The sequence below is a fragment of the Xyrauchen texanus genome, chromosome 8 (genome assembly GCF_025860055.1).
Source record: "Xyrauchen texanus isolate HMW12.3.18 chromosome 8, RBS_HiC_50CHRs, whole genome shotgun sequence".
Classification (NCBI taxonomy): Eukaryota; Metazoa; Chordata; class Actinopteri; order Cypriniformes; family Catostomidae; genus Xyrauchen; species Xyrauchen texanus.
The window spans coordinates 48,000,615-48,017,734 of NC_068283.1; the positions used below are offsets into that span (position 1 = coordinate 48,000,615).

General features: G+C 39.9%; 1 protein-coding gene and 1 pseudogene across 1 annotated transcript in view; both read left to right on the forward strand.

Moving 5' to 3' along the window:
* The first annotated feature begins 3,514 nt into the window (after positions 1 to 3,514).
* On the forward strand, positions 3,515 to 14,241 carry LOC127647577 (uncharacterized; annotated as a pseudogene).
* Positions 14,242 to 16,271: 2,030 nt separating this feature from the next.
* Positions 16,272 to 17,120, forward strand: part of LOC127647571 (myosin-11-like) — a 92,144-nt gene continuing 91,295 nt past the window's right edge. Inside the window, exon 1 of the mRNA XM_052131895.1 lies at positions 16,272 to 16,367. Within this exon, the coding sequence (XP_051987855.1) occupies positions 16,334 to 16,367 (34 nt within the window). The 5' untranslated portion in view covers positions 16,272 to 16,333. The remainder of the gene's footprint in view (positions 16,368 to 17,120) is intronic.

The window sequence follows — 17,120 nt, forward strand, 5'->3', positions numbered from 1 at the left end:
TTACTGTATTATAGAGACCTGCAGGACAACTGAATACATGATGCAGATACAAGTGTGTGTGTGTGTGTGTGTGTGTGTGTGTGTGTGTGTGTGTGTGTATTCTCTGTTTACTGTATTATAGAGACCTGCAGGACAACTGAATACATGATGTGTGTGTGTGTGTGTGTGTGTGTGTGTGTATGTGTGTATTCTCTGTTTACTGTATTATAGAGACCTGCAGGACAACTGAATACATGATGCAGATACAAGTGTGTGTGTGTGTGTGTGTGTGTGTGTGTGTGTGTGTGTGTGTGTGTGTGTATTCTCTGTTTACTGTATTATAGAGACCTGCAGGACAACTGAATACATGATGCAGATACAAGTGTGTGTGTGTGTGTGTGTGTGTGTGTGTGTGTGTGTGTGTGTGTATTCTCTGTTTACTGTATTATAGAGACCTGCAGGACAACTGAATACATGATGTGTGTGTGTGTGTGTGTGTGTGTGTGTGTGTGTGTGTGTGTGTGTGTATTCTCTGTTTACTGTATTATAGAGACCTGCAGGACAACTGAATACATGATGTGTGTGTGTGTGTGTGTGTGTGTGTGTGTGTGTGTATTCTCTGTTTACTGTATTATAGAGACCTGCAGGACAACTGAATACATGATGCAGATACAAGTGTGTGTGTGTGTGTGTGTGTGTGTGTGTGTGTGTGTGTGTGTGTGTGTGTGTGTGTGTGTGTATTCTCTGTTTACTGTATTATAGAGACCTGCAGGACAACTGAATACATGATGTGTGTGTGTGTGTGTATTCTCTGTTTACTGTATTATAGAGACCTGCAGGACAACTGAATACATGATGTGTGTGTGTGTGTGTGTGTGTGTGTGTGTGTGTGTGTGTGTGTGTATTCTCTGTTTACTGTATTATAGAGACCTGCAGGACAACTGAATACATGATGTGTGTGTGTGTGTGTGTGTGTGTGTGTGTGTATTCTCTGTTTACTGTATTATAGAGACCTGCAGGACAACTGAATACATGATGTGTGTGTGTGTGTGTGTGTGTGTGTGTGTGTCTGTGTGTATTCTCTGTTTACTGTATTATAGAGACCTGCAGGACAACTGAATACATGATGCAGATACAAGTGTGTGTGTGTGTGTGTGTGTGTGTGTGTGTGTGTGTGTGTGTGTGTGTGTGTGTGTGTGTGTGTGTATTCTCTGTTTACTGTATTATAGAGACCTGCAGGAAAACTGAATACATGATGTGTGTGTGTGTGTGTGTGTGTGTGTGTGTGTGTGTGTATTCTCTGTTTACTGTATTATAGAGACCTGCAGGACAACTGAATACATGATGCAGATACAAGTGTGTGTGTGTGTGTGTGTGTGTGTGTGTGTGTGTGTGTGTGTGTGTGTGTGTGTGTGTGTGTGAGTGTGTGTGTGTGTGTGTGTGTGTGTGTGTGTGTCTGTGTGTATTCTCTGTTTACTGTATTATAGAGACCTGCAGGACAACTGAATACATGATGTGTGTGTGTGTGTGTGTGTGTGTGTGTGTGTGTGTGTGTGTGTGTGTGTGTGTATTCTCTGTTTACTGTATTATAGAGACCTGCAGGACAACTGAATACATGATTCAGATACAAGTGTGTGTGTGTGTGTGTGTGTGTGTGTGTGTCTGTGTGTGTGTATAGTGTGTGTCTGTGTGTGTCTGTGTGTGTGTGTGTGTGTGTGTGTGTGTGTGTCTGTGTGTGTATTCTCTGTTTACTGTATTATAGAGACCTGCAGGACAACTGAATACATGATGTGTGTGTGTGTGTGTGTGTGTGTGTGTGTGTGTGTGTGTATTCTCTGTTTACTGTATTATAGAGACCTGCAGGACAACTGAATACATGATGCAGATACAAGTGTGTGTGTGTGTGTGTGTGTGTGTGTGTGTGTGTGTGTGTGTGTGTGTGTGTGTGTGGGCTTGTTTATGTGGTTTATGAGAACATTTTTTTAGGTTACAAATTAGTAATTACAAGGGTATTATGCTATAAATGTGGTTTATGAGGACATTTCTATTGTCCCCATAATTCAAATCGCTTAAAAATCATACTAAACAATGTTTTATTGAAAATGTAAAAATGCAGAAAGTTTTTTGTGAGGTTTAGGTTTAGGGGTAGGGTTAGGGGATAGAATCTATAGTTTGTACAGAATAAAAATCATTATGTCTATGGAGAGTCCTCATAAGGATAGCTGCACCAACATGTGTGTGTGTGTGTGTGTGTGTGTTCTCTGTTTACTGTATTATAGAGACCTGCAGGACAACTGAATACATGATGAGGATACAAGTGTGTGTGTGTGTGTGTGTGTGTGTGTGTGTGTGTGTGTATTCTCTGTTTACTGTATTATAGAGACCTGCAGGACAACTGAATACATGATGTGTGTGTGTGTGTGTGTGTGTATTCACTGTTTACTGTATTATAGAGACCTGCAGGACAACTGAATACATGATGCAGATACAAGTGTGTGTGTGTGTGTGTGTGTGTGTGTGTGTGTGTGTGTGTGTGTATTCTCTGTTTACTGTATTATAGAGACCTGCAGGACAACTGAATACATGATGCAGATACAAGTGTGTGTGTGTGTGTGTGTGTGTGTGTGTGTGTGTGTGTGTATTCTCTGTTTACTGTATTATAGAGACCTGCAGGACAACTGAATACATGATGTGTGTGTGTGTGTGTGTGTGTGTGTGTGTGTGTGTGTATTCACTGTTTACTGTATTATAGAGACCTGCAGGACAACTGAATACATGATGAGGATACAAGTGTGTGTGTGTGTGTGTGTGTGTGTGTGTGTGTGTGTGTATTCACTGTTTACTGTATTATAGAGACCTGCAGGACAACTGAATACATGATGCAGATACAAGTGTGTGTGTGTGTGTGTGTGTGTGTGTGTGTGTGTGTGTGTGTGTGTGTGTAAAAAACAGGTATTATATAAATAAACTGGCATTTAAAGGGTTAAAATTCTGAAAATTAATATTTGGTAGTTATGATCAGGACTGATGCTGGTTAAAAAAAAAAATCAACTAATAGAAAGTAGAAAACAATATTAATATATAATATTTTACTACAGTTTTTTGATGCAGACATTTATTGTCCTGTAATTACTCTGAGTGACCTGTTATATTGACACTCAAGGGTTAAAAAATGTGTTTAATCACCTTGAAAAAAAAAAGTATTTTGTCTCAAAATAAATGTGACAGCAACAGGGGTTTTGATACGTAAATGTACAACTTTAAATAAATACATACAAATAAAATAATAATAATAGGATATTAGATGATCTCGTGTGTCAGGAACATGTGCTGCATGAGTCACATGTTTGGTCACGTGTGTACAGTGCCTGCTGTGGTCATCGCTACAGGTCAGTGAATGTGTTTGGTCACGTGTGTTCATGTGTGCTGTGGTCATCGCTACAGGTCAGTGAATGTGTTTGGTGACGTGTGTTCATGTGTGCTGTGGTCATCGCTACAGGTCAGTGAATGTGTTTGGTGACGTGTGTTCACGTGTGCTGTGGTCATCGCTACAGGTCAGTAAGTGGCAGTAAAGCACAAGTGAAGTCTGCAAACCGAAACAAAGAAGAAAGTTGTTGAAGTTTTCCAGCAGAGGACGTGTTTGTCAGATGGCGGACAGTCCGGTAAGTGTTGTTCAAACTAATAAAAGTGCCATTACAGACATTAATATATGAACTTTATTGAGCTGGTGCTTTTATTTAATATGCATCAGTTTTACTGCCGCACGTGCGGTTTATACGAAACCGGAAATCAATCAAATCTTTGAGCATTATGATGCATTTGCTGTAAAAACATGCAATAATGAATACTTTTCTCAAAGAATGAATAAATCAGTCAATATCTGAACTAACTGTTCATTGTGTGTTCTGGTGTTTTCTCAGACGCAAATATGGACGACAGGGGTGAGTATTATCATTTTATACCTGTATAGTCTCTCATTAAAGCTTTAATCTCGTTTATAAACACGTTATATGTGGTTTATAAGATGACTGTGCTGAACTGGAGTTTAATGGTCGACAGTGTTACTGTTATGTTTTATCCTGTGTAACATGATGTTATTGGCTTGTTTTGCAGTCAGGAGGAGGGACAGTATGGATGGCAATCGGCCGAACTGTAGGTCACTGCACAACAGATCAGCTGCAGTAAATATCAATGCAGGGTTTATAGGAATAACTCACACACTAGTTTAAATCACAACTCTTGACATTGGTAATTGCACAACACATATTTATAATCAAAAATGCAATTGCAATTCTTGATCATCTAACTATATTTTCACCTGTATAATCTCACAGTGACATCTGTCATTCACTCAATTACAGGTCTCTATCATTAACCCTTGTGTCACCTCAAGAACATTTTTGTCTTTCACATTTTAAATTTTTTTGATCATTGTGGCTGTGAATGCCAACGGCATAATTGTTGCCAAGGGTGACCATAAAGTGATTTGATTTGATTTGGGTGTGTATTTTGGTGTAATTTTGCTATTTCAACCTCAGTTCCTATAATACATCTATAACACATCTATAACACATCTATAATACACTGTACACACAATAGTCTCACTCGGGACCTTCAGGACAAAAATGTCCCCATTGAAACCCATTAAAAATGCAGTATTTGATCCCAGTGCCATTAAAGAATAAAATCATGAATTATATGATATTATTCTTTCATTCTGGAGTCCTGGATTCAACATTTACATTTTTTATATTTTCCACCAGGTGGTGCCATTTTCCTCATGTTTATCCTGTTGAGCAAATACAAACTTTTCCCCTATTCTCTGTTTCCTGTATTATAGAGACCTGCAGGACAACTGAATACATGATGCAGATACAAGTGTGTGTGTGAGTGTGTGTGTGTAGTGTGTGTGTGTGTGTGTGTGAGAGTGTGTGTGTATTCACTGTTTCCTGTATTATAGAGACCTGCAGGACACCTGAATACATGATGCAGTTACAAGTGTGTGTGTGAGTGTGTGTGTGTAGTGTGTGTGTGTGTGTGTGTGTGTGAGAGTGTGTGTGTATTCACTGTTTCCTGTATTATAGAGACCTGCAGGACAACTGAATACATGATGCAGATACAAGTGTGTGTGTGAGTGTGTGTGTGTAGTGTGTGTGTGTGTGTAAGAGAGAGTGTGTGTGTGTGTGTGTGTGTGTGTGTGAGAGAGAGAGAGTGTGTGTGTGTGTGTGTGTGTGTGTGTGTGAGAGAGAGAGTGTGTGTGTGTGTGTGTGTGTGTGTGTGTGTGTGTGTGAGCGTGTATTTATCACTTTGTGGGGACCAAATGTCCCCATAAGGATAGTAAAACCCGGGATTTTTGACCTTGTGGGGACATTTTGTCGGTCCCCATGAGGAAAACAGCTTATAAATCACACTAAATGATGTTTTTTGAAAATCTAAAAATGCAGAAAGTTTTCTGTGAGGGTTAGGTTTAGGGGTAGGGTTAGGTTTAGGGGATAGAATATAAAGTTTGTACAGTATAAAAACTATTATGTCTATGGAAAGTCCCCATAAAACATGGAAACACAACAAGTGTGTGAGTGAGAGTGTGTGTGAGTGGTTGTGTGTGTGAGTGTGAGTGTGAGAGAGTGTGTGTGTGTGTGAGAGTGTGTGAGAGTGTGTGTGTGTGAGAGTGTGAGTGTGTGTGAATGTGTGTGTGTGAGAGTGTGAATGTGTGTGTGTGTGTGAGAGTGTGAATGTGTGTGTGTGTGTGTGTGTGTGTGAGAGAGTGTGAATGTGTGTGTGTGTGTGAGAGTGTGAATGTGTGTGTGTGTGTGTGTGTGAGAGAGTGTGAATGTGTGTGTGTGTGTGTGTGTGTGTGAGAGAGTGTGAATGTGTGTGTGTGTGTGTGAGAGAGTGTGAATGTGTGTGTGTGTGTGTGAGAGAGTGTGAATGTGTGTGTGTGTGTGTGTGTGTGAGAGAGTGTGAATGTGTGTGTGTGTAAAAAACAACAGTGCCATTATGTTTTTTTTTATCTGACACCGCACAAAAATAATAATGCATCAATGTTGTTGCTAATCATTGTTGTTGCCAGACTGTGATAATCCCCCACAAAATAATTCCCCTTAGCATTTAGTACATGTAAAATAATTAATTTTGTGTGTTTTGTTTTTCCCTAAAAAACCACAATGTCATCGTGTAAACAAACTGGCATTTAAAGGGTTAAAATCCTGAAAATGAATGATGAGGACCGATATTGGTTAAAAACTAAATGAAAGTGTAAAATAATTCTAATATATAATATTTGATGGCAGTTTAATGATGCGGACATCTTTGTCCTCTAATTACTCGAGTAACTTTAAGTTGACACTCAAGGGTTAAAGCCTTACTAGTACAAATGCAAATGTCACATATCAACAATGTAGTTTTACTAGCAAAAAACAATTAAATTTTATTATTATTATTATATATTCATTCTTGATATAAACAGTGGAATTACTCCGGTCAAGAAAGCAATATTATATATCTGTATCGAGTAACATGTAACTTTCACATATCATTAATCATTAAGTACTCTTCAAATGACTGATATCTGAAATACCAAATCTAACGAGCTGAAATACATTTACTGATATATAAATAATGCAACTGTGAATATATATTGATATAATGTCATTTTTATTATTAAGGAGTGCATTGCTCATATGTGAAACTGGAATTTGAACTCGTAAGAAATTAATTATAGATGTCGGTAATCGTGTTTTGAATAGGAGTGAATGGCAGATCAATGTAGAATTGAATAATGTGTATTTCTGTGTCATTTATACATCAAGAATGAATTTTCATTTGTGCAAACTTAATTAATGAAGTTATTTTGCACAAAGAATGAGGATTTGAACTAGTGAAAATATCATTCACATCTTGCATGTCATTAAATCTAACAAGAGTCTTATCCAATACGAATGTTATAATTTTTACCTCTATTTTCTTATCTTGACAGACATTATTACTATGAACGTTCATTGTATTTGAGCACAAAGATAGAGTTAAACTATTCATGTAAAGCTGGTGAAATGATAAAGACTGTACATTTAATCAGGACAACACACAAATGAACACATTACTGGTGTGTCCTTTCTTTCACTGTTACACTAAACAGTCTTAAGAAGTATCTGAACTGTGCAAATAGTATATCACATGTGCTCTGTGTTCCAGTGAGTGATTTGAGGATTGTTCTGCTGGGGACGAATGCTTCAGAAAACAGTCGAGTAGGGAACTTCCTGTTAGGAAGAGCAGCGTTTGAGACTGAAGAACCTCCAGATGTTGTACAGAGAGTTGGAGGAAAACTACAGGACAAACGCATGACAGTCATCAATGCTCCTCACCTGCTCCAGCCGAACATCTTACTCCATCAGATCACACAGAGAGTGAGAGAGTGTGTGTCTCTGTCTGCTCCAGGACCTCATGTGTTCATACTCGTACTGCAGAATAAAGACTTCAGTGAGGAGGACAGATACAGAGTGAAAACTGTGCTGAACTTCTTCAGTGATCTGGCCATTAAACGCACCATACTGCTGACTACTGATACACAGACATATGTGTCCATGTTCATGTCTATGATAAAGACTAATGCTCTTCATCAGTTAATAAAGGAGTGTGGAGGAGGACATCTTCAATTTGATGAAAGAAATCCCCACTGGCACGCTGAGATGCTCCAAAGAGTAGAGACGATACTCAAGGCAGAAAATGAAGAATTTCTCATATGTGAGATGCATGAAGAGCCGAGCAGATCTGCAGATTCAGTCAGAAGAGATGAGAAATATGAGGAAGCTACTCGTGAAGAGGCTGAAGAATCCCAAAAGAGACACAAACAGGGAGGTGATGAAGGTATGGTCCTAAATCACAAAATGAATTCCCAAAATTCATATTTATACAAGTAGTTTGAGATCCAAAATGTTTTAATGCTCAGTTTTTAAAAATCGGTTCATTATAAAAACCAATTCAATTGGAGGAGGGGTGAAAGCATGTAAGGTTACCACCTGAGCCCTGAAGGTAGTGGTCAAAACCATTGGCACATAATGCTGTTTAGGCCTAAGGACTGCTTTAGACAAGCCAGGTTCGAAATCTAAACAAGAATCATGGACTGGCAGGGCGTGAAGATCCCCAATATGCTTTACTGAAGTCAAAGCAAGTAATAGCTTGGTCTTCCAAGCTCACAGACTCAAAAATAACCCAAAAGTGCATTTAGTGCAAGCGCTAAGTCCCAAATATGGACAGTTGTGGGATAAGAGAGGCTCAGCTGATGATGTTTGCCCACAGATAAACTGCCCAAGGGGGCGTGGTCTGTTGCTATAGCTGTGACATACACTTTGAGCATGAAAGGAGTGAGTCCTGCATACAAACGCTCTTGTTAAAAGCTAAGCACAGTACTCACAGGCCAATGCACTGGGTCATCACCCCATGAGGGAAACCAGTCTGCAAAAACATGACAATGCAAGGCATATAGCAGCCTTGTAGAGCAGGGGGTTTCATTCAGTCCTGGGGACCCACAGCACTGCACATTTTGTCCTTTAACATGCAAATGTATGGGGAAATGCATACTTTTGTTTCGCTGGCCATTTGTGAGTTAGGGAATCAAAAATAGGCCCAGTGAAGCCTGAGTCTTGGAGTGCCACAGAGGACAATGTGTGGTCTTTGGGGAGGACAACCGGTAGATCTTTGCTTTCCCAAATACCTACCAAATCCTCAGAACAGTCTGAGGGGGAAGTCTCCATCTCTGGCTGATGCTCTGAGGCGAGTGCAGATCTACAACACAGTTTAGGCAAAGAGTGAAACTGCCATCCCCAGCTTGAAGCAAGTCAAGTGGTGGAGAATTGACTGAGCACGTTCATGAGCACTGACATGGTCACCAAGTTGAGTCTAAAGTTGCGTTCACACCGGCAGCGACAACGCACAAGACAGCGACACCATCCCATTCCTTTTCAATGAGAGCACAGCGACTTCTGGCGACACGAGCTGTCGCGACCGTTGACGACTGAATGTCGGTGTGTCCAGCGACGCAACAAAGTTGAAACGTGTTTCACTAGAGCGACTTTTAGGCACGACAGCCAATACGAGAGAAGATGGTAGAGCGCACGTAATCCTTCTCTCTCAGCTCCTGCATCGACGGAAAGATGGAGGAAAGGCTACTCTCCATACACACCACTAGAGACCTAACCGCCAGCCACTGGCGACATGCAGCGACAAAGTAGCTGGCAGTGTGAACGCAGCTTAATTCCTAAGATGTAAATCTGCCGACTGGGCACCAAAACACTCTTCATTCTTTTGACTGAGGCCCAAATGCTATAAATGAGTGCTTAATGAGCTTGTTCTTCTGACTGCACTAAAAGCAACCAGTCATCAAGGTAGCTCAAAACACAGATTCTGCTCAGCTTCAAACTAGGGAACTTTGAAATGTTATGCGAATCTCAAGAATGGCCTGTGGCCAGGGGCAATTTGCATATTAAAATAAGGGTCTTTCAGATCGATTGATAGAAACCTGGTTAAAATACTATTAATTGTGCAGCCCTAACACACGGACAGTCTCATCTGCGCATGTGCCTGCCAGTGACTGCTCTGAAAAATTACGGGTGTGTCTCATCTCACTCCCCGTGTGGTGGATCAGTATATTGTGAACATTTCGGGTACTTGCAAGGGTGTTCGGCCACTGAACATTGGGACAAAAAAAGCGGTAACATTTCTGTGCATTGGAAAGGTTTTACAAATGGGGCAGCCCTAGAAATGTCTGACTCGCTGGTCATTTTGCTGACTGCTGAACTTGAGAGTTGATCGAGATGCACCCAATCACAAAGCAGTTGTAGTGGGTATGCATCAAACATGCTCACATTCGCTTCCAGTCAGAATAGTGTACTTGAAAGGAAACGCAGTTGACCTGGCACGAGCAAGCTTGTTTTTAGTAGATTCCACATCATTAAAAGTGTGTCGTAATCTATACCCTAATTACATTTTTGAGTAAAATACTTGGTTTTGCACCAAAGCTGATCTGGGTCTCTATATCTTCACATGTTTTTCAGTGTCCAGAACTGTTTCTGGAAAATCAAAGCTGAACTTGGTACTGTGTGGAAGTGATGCTACACTGAAGGCCTCCCTATCAAAACATCTGCATGGACAAATACATTCAAAGGAGGAAGAGAAGCTACATGAACATCTGATCACTCTGGTGGAGCTTCCAGCACTTTCTCAGCTCTCAGAGGAGGATGTGATGCACCAATCTCTCCACTGTGTGTCTCTCTGTGATCCTGGAGTTCATGTTTTCTCCTCATTATTCCTGACGGTCCACTCACTGATGAAGACAAAGCTGAAATAGAGAAGATCCAGAAGATATTTGACTCCCGAGATCACTTCATGGTGCTTTTCACCATTGATGTCACTTTTGAAGGATCGGTGACAGATTTCATGAAGTCCAGCACAGAATATCAGACATTAATCAGCCTCTGTGGAGGTCGGTACATTGTGATGGGGTTAAAGGAACACACCACACAGATCTCAGAGCTGCTGGATTACATAGAGAACTTGAAGACTGAACCCTATTCACTTCAGATGTATGTGAGAGCTCAAGAGAAACGAGCCAGACAAGAAACAGAGGAGAAATATAAAGAAGAACTGAAGAGAATGGAGAATAAAATCAAAGAGTTACAAGAGAAGATTCAGCCAGAGGGTGAGTTTTACCAAATTTGGTATGTGTCCTCCAAATGTCCTGATGTGAATGTGTACCAAGTTTCATTAAGTTTGGACATTATTCATTAAGTCAATACAGGTAAATTAAGATACTGGTCAATAAGTAATTGTGGGCCGCACCCATATCTTTAAATCAATTTAATAAATTTGTTTTACTAGCTTTGTCTCAAGAGTCGTATTTGTCAAGAGGATGAGCTAAAAATGTAGGTTAACATATCAGAAAGATTTTATAGACTGAAACCAGGGCACTAGACAAATTAATATATTAGAGAAGCTAATATGCTCTACAAATGGTGATACCAGCACCTAGGGCTGGACTGGGAAGATTTTACATGTCAACTGGCCCAACTGTTGAGGGGGGATGTTGTTCTGCGGTCCGTTCTGCATAACGCGGCGGCTCATTTTTGCTTAGCACGGCCCACTCGGCATGTTTCGCGGATGACCCATCGGCTCGCTCGGTTCTCCCGATGGACAGTCCGCCCCTGATTGGCCCCAAAGTGCGTCGGGAAAATGCCCGGTATGCCACATTACCAGTCCAACCCTGCCAGCACCTGATTTGAGAGCATTTTGGTGTCATGGAAGCACCACAATATAACATGGTTGTGTTTTTCATCCTGCATATTTGACACTAACTGTTACGGAGGTACCAACTCTATAGAGCATTAACCTTAATTGTCCTCTCGATAGTTAACTAGTTTAATCTCTGACCAATTTGGTGTTTTCAAAGGCATTTATAACAGAGAATTATATGCTGAATTGCAAGAAATTAACCTCTTCTGGGTTCGCATCGTGCTGTTCAATCGGCTGTGCTGATAATTATTCTGGTAGCAGCATTTCGCTCAACATTTTGGATTGTTTGCCCTTTGTTTCTCATACTACCCTTTGTTTTGCATAACCAGAGGGAGAGAGAGAGAGAGAGAGAGAGAGAAAGTTGGCCAACTTTGTAGTCGAAATAGTGCAACCTTGAACCTTCAACAAAATGTAATGGCTCTAGTGGTAAAAAAGACTGTCAAATGCATCCATTTTTTGCAGTCCTGGAAATGGGAAATCATACAACAAACACTTTTAGGGGCACGCAAGGAATTAGGACATTTTCACTGTAGTCCATACGGTTCTGGAGTTATAATGTGAATTTTAAAAATTTTACAAAATTTGCTGTTGTCAATGACTGCTTGGTAACTTCACATGTTATTCTTTCAGATCTAGTAACTTCAGAGACGTCCTACCCAGCAACTCTGCATGTAGTTGGTGGCACTGGAGGAAATCCATTTTCATTCTCTGGTAAGAAGAACGGTGCGAGTCTGGAGAAGATCGGAGTATGGGTGGGAGAATGGCAAGTGAAGGCCATCCGAGTCTGGCTCACAGATGGGACAGATCAGACCTTTGGAGAACCATCCGGAGACTATCAAGAGTACACGTTCCAGTCTGGTGAGCGTTTCACCTCTCTGTCTCTGTGGGGGAACGGATATGGAACGCGTCTTGGAGCCATCAAATTCAAGACGAGCAAGAATGGAGAATTTTTCGTGCAAATGACAAGCTGGGGATTACAAGAAGAATACCCTGTCGATGTCGGCTCTGGATATTGTCTGGGTGTTGAAGGAAAAGCTGGTTCAGATATTGACTCCATTGGATTTCTGTTCCTAGATCCAGTTCAATCTGTAATTCTCACTAATGTCAAGTATCCCACCATTAACCAGATGACTCCTGAAGTGACAGTGGAAAAACTCAAATCTGTGACTTACAAGAACAGCTCCTCCGTCAGTCTAACTCAAACAATTGAAGACTCAGTGAAAGTTACTGAAATGTCCTCGTGGTCTGTGAGCAACAATTTTATGGCAGCATTTTCTACAGACGTCCAGGCTGGGATTCCAGGAATTGCAGAAGTTTCAACAGGATACTCTTTTACCATTGGAAGAGAAAACACTTACAGTCAGGAGCAGACAGATGAACGAATGGAAACTCTGTCTTCAGATATAGAGGTCCCGCCAGGGAAGAAGATGGAAGTTATAATCACCATTGGCAGATCCAGTTTTGACCTGCCGTACACTGGCACGTTGAAGATCACATGCACCAATGGCAGTGTGTTACAGTTTGACACCAGGGGCCAATATAAAGGCATAACCTACACTGATATCAAAGTGAACACGAAAGAATTTAGACTTTGAGATCACAGATTGTAATTTAAAGGTGCACTCAGCAAGTTGTTTTATTTAGGCTCTTATTCTGGCTGTTATTTTTGTGAGTAGCACCTGTGGTTGTGGATTTATAATGACATTCATCATCATGCATGGTTGAAGTTTGAAGCTGCTGTTTGTTCATCTTCTGCTCTGTTACTCTGAGTCAGTAGTTGCATCCCAAACGACTTTTGCCATATTCTGCACCATATTGTAGTGTAAGTAGTGCGAGCAGTATACTAACAGTGAAAATGCAACAAAAATAAATCTACTTCAAGTACCTGGATATATATATATATATATATATATATATATATATATATATATATATATATATATATAACACAAGTTACCTGTTATCTGGAGAATTTAAAGTGCATCCGGAAAGTAACGCTGGAGCTCTGTCAGAGTGACCATCGGGTCACCTCCCTGACTAAGGCCCTTCTCCCCCGATCGCTCAGTTTGGCCGGACGGCCAGCTCTAGCCTTCTTCCATTTAGGGATTATAGAGGTCACAGTGCTCATTGGGACCTTCAATGCTGCAGAAATGTTTCTGTACCCTTCCCCAGATCTGTGCCTCGATACAATCCTGTCTCGGATGTCTACAGACGATTCCTTGGACTTCATGGCTCGGGTTGTGCTCTGACATGAACTGTTATCTGTGGGACCTTATATAGACAGGTGTGTGCCTTTCCAAATCATGTCCAATCAACTGAATTTACCACAGGTGGACTCCAATCAAGTTGTAGAAACATCTAAAAGATGATCAGTGGAAACAGGAAGCAGCTGAGCTCAATTTTGAGTGTCATGGCAAAGGTTGTGAATACTTGTACATGTGTTTTTTTTATTTTTAATACATGTGCAAAGATTTCAAACAAACTTCTTTCACGTTGTCATTATGGGGTGTTGTTTGTAGAATTTTGAGGAAAATAATTAATTTAATCAATTTTGGAATAAGACTGTAACATAACAAAATGTGGAAAAAAGTGAAGTGCTGTGAATACTTTCTGGATGCACTGTATTACTAATCAATGTGTTACCAATCAACTAATCAATGATACTGTGATACTAATCAATACATGTGTTACCATCATTTTTTAACTTAAAATATAAAGTCAGGGATACAAGATGGGTTAATGCAGTTGTACACTGGAGATTAAAAGTGTTATTTTCATTACTGTATTTCCACACACTGATTAACCATGTTATAAATGACTTTATAAGAAACTAAACATACACACCTGTGCTGTTTATATAGGAGCATGAATTTAAAAATGACCAACCTACTGTAATCTCAAAGAGTGAATGTTTGGCTGAAAATAACTAGTAAAATGATAGGAAGAAGTGGTACACCCCACAGAAAATGGATTGGCATTTCACCAGTGTTGATTAATAAAAGTTAATATATAACAAATGAAACTGGGAATGTATATTTTATTATTTGTACTGTTTAGAGAATCAAATGTCTTGTGTGTAGGTGGCAGGAAGTTGCATTTATAGTTTACTCACTTTTACACAGCGCTAAATACAGGAAGGCCCCAAAATAACCCCGGACTACTCTGTGTCATATATTAAACATGAATAAAGGTGTTTGCATGATTTTTGGCATATTCTACAACTTTTTTCTTATTTTTCAACTTGAAGTTTTCAATGGCAGCAAACTTAGGTGCTTCTCTTTTGCCACATGCTCCTGATTTTTGGGGTCACATGATTAACTTATTTGTAGTTGTTACTTACGATTATGTCACAGTGACGTCATTTTGTTGTGTTTACACTAAACATTAAAATTCGTGCAAACACCTTTATGCATTTTGAAGATATGAGCAATCAAACATAGTAGCCCTGTTTTTACCTACAGCGCGCGCATGCGTGTGTGTGTGTGTGTGTGTGTGTGTATATTTGGTTTTATATGTTTACAGTTTGATTTACATTTAAGACCTCTTTTTCCCAAGTGGTGTAAGCCTATCCTTTAAGTCAGAAGTAATCAAATGTTTGGTTCACTGCAAAATCGCATCACTACACATTTGGACTGATTCCTGACCGGGACGTCTTTAATTAAAACTCAAAAACATAACCATAGAACAAACCGTTACACCCATACAGGTTATCAACTGACAAAGACAGAGAGAACAGGAGGGCAACAAGACATATCTGGGATCAATCAATGGGAACACCGAAGTCTTAATTCTCCTAGTGACCTCTAGTGACCGCTTGGGCGAATGTCCCAAGTGATACAGTTAAACACAAATGAAGATTTTTGAAGAATATTTCAGCTCTGTTGGTTCATACATTGCAAGTCAACAGGGTCCAAAAACTTTGCACAAAAAACACAAAGGCAGCATAAAAGTAATCCATAAGACTTCAGTTGGTTAATCATTGTCTTCTGAAGCGATCTAATCAGTTTTGGGTGAGAACACACCGGATGTACTTCTTGCCATTACAGTCTCGATCAAGACACCTGCAAGATCTCGCGGCTCATCAACTTTGAACTGTTTTGTTTTGTTTATGCTTAAATATGTGGGCCCCACAGCTTATACGAGGCCCCCTTGTATAACAAACAGCAATGTGTCTGTGGACTGCGGGCTTTGACACTTTTCTCCTGTCAGTCATTTTGCTCGTTCTCACAGTGTTGCATATGAAGTGGATCATTGAAGCTATCATTCATAATGTTTGTCAGGTGAGGGCGCTGTTGTGTCTCTGTTGAATTTGCCAGCCACAGTGCTGACAATGCTGCTCTTTTGCTCGGTTTTGGTCTAAAAATTATCTTTGGAGGGCGGAGTTTTGGAATGAGGGGGCGTGGCTAATTCAACGGCTCAGTCACGTGAAAGCTTCATAATGCTAAATTTAAATGACTCGTTGCTTATTTAAATATTCTGTCAATGTAATATCGTTTTTTTAACACTTTGAAAAGGTTTAAATGATTCGGAGGACTTTTCGATGGAAGCCAAATAATGGTAGCTAAGCTGTAGCGTCACTGCAAACAGAATTTCACAAAAATGACCAAATGAGTACTATTTTTGAGCCCCACACCTTTCAGCCCTTCACGCTCACAATGGAGGGTAAAGTCTTTTAAGGATAAAGGGTGTAAGGATGAACTCATATAAATGTAACGCACCCCATCCTTCAGATGAGATATAGCAGCATGAGCCAGAACTGCCAGAACTCTTTGCCGAATTTCACCAAAGCCTTGCATAGATACTGTAGGAGCGACTGTATTTGTCAAATTCATCAATATTTCAAGTGTGTGATGAAGTTAGAATATTTCATAATTAACATGACCCTTTAAATATATGCATTTTGTATGCAAAATTTGTAGCATTTACACTGAGTTTACGTGATGTATGACAAACGTTAAAGTGGTACTGTCTCTTTAAGAACATGTGCACGAGCGCCAAGCGCGTTCTCGCTCCGAAATTTCTAGTCTGTGATTTCGCTGGTGCAGTCGGGAGAGTTGCCGAAATCTGAATAATGGCATCCTCCAGCGACACACCAGAGATAAAAGGTAACTTTATACCTACAGGAACATGCTGCTGTTAAAAGCTGAATCTGTTTTACTTTCGATTTCTGTCAGTGCCTGTAAATATGACACAAGTTTACTTCCTGTATTTATATTGTAGTTTTAATTAAGATGTGATCACTGCGACACTCTGAAGATCTTTAAAACAGATGATTAATTTGAGCAGATTTAAATCTGGACTTTCACTCCTGAGAGGTTTTAACCCGGGTTAAGTGTAGTAGAGCTGGACCGGGACTAAAAAACGGCCTGGAGAAATCAAACCCATCCGTGCATGTTTGACAGTAAAGATTTTGTGATGGGATACAGTTGTTAATTTATAGATTTTAACAACAATAAAACCTGTAAAACGTTAAATAATTACAATTACATTTGAAAAGTAAATAAAAGTAACTTTATGTAGGACTGATATTGTTTTTCTTACATCAGGCTCTTAATTACTGAATTAACGTTTTCCTTAAATTTCCTCAAATAGAGAATTAAATGGCATGGCTTTAACTTTAATTCATGGGATCCAGATTTCATGCTTTGTTGTTGCTCTTATGTAAATGTAGGTGTACCATATATAGTTCTGGCATAGTATGCAGAATGTAAGTGGTATTAGTAAGATCATGGTAATCACTAGTCGACCGATGTATCACAGAGGCCGATAAATCAGCCGATATTCTGTGTTTTATCGGCATCGGACGAATCAGCCGAAAATCACCTGCTTGAATTAGGGATGCACCGATACCACTTTTT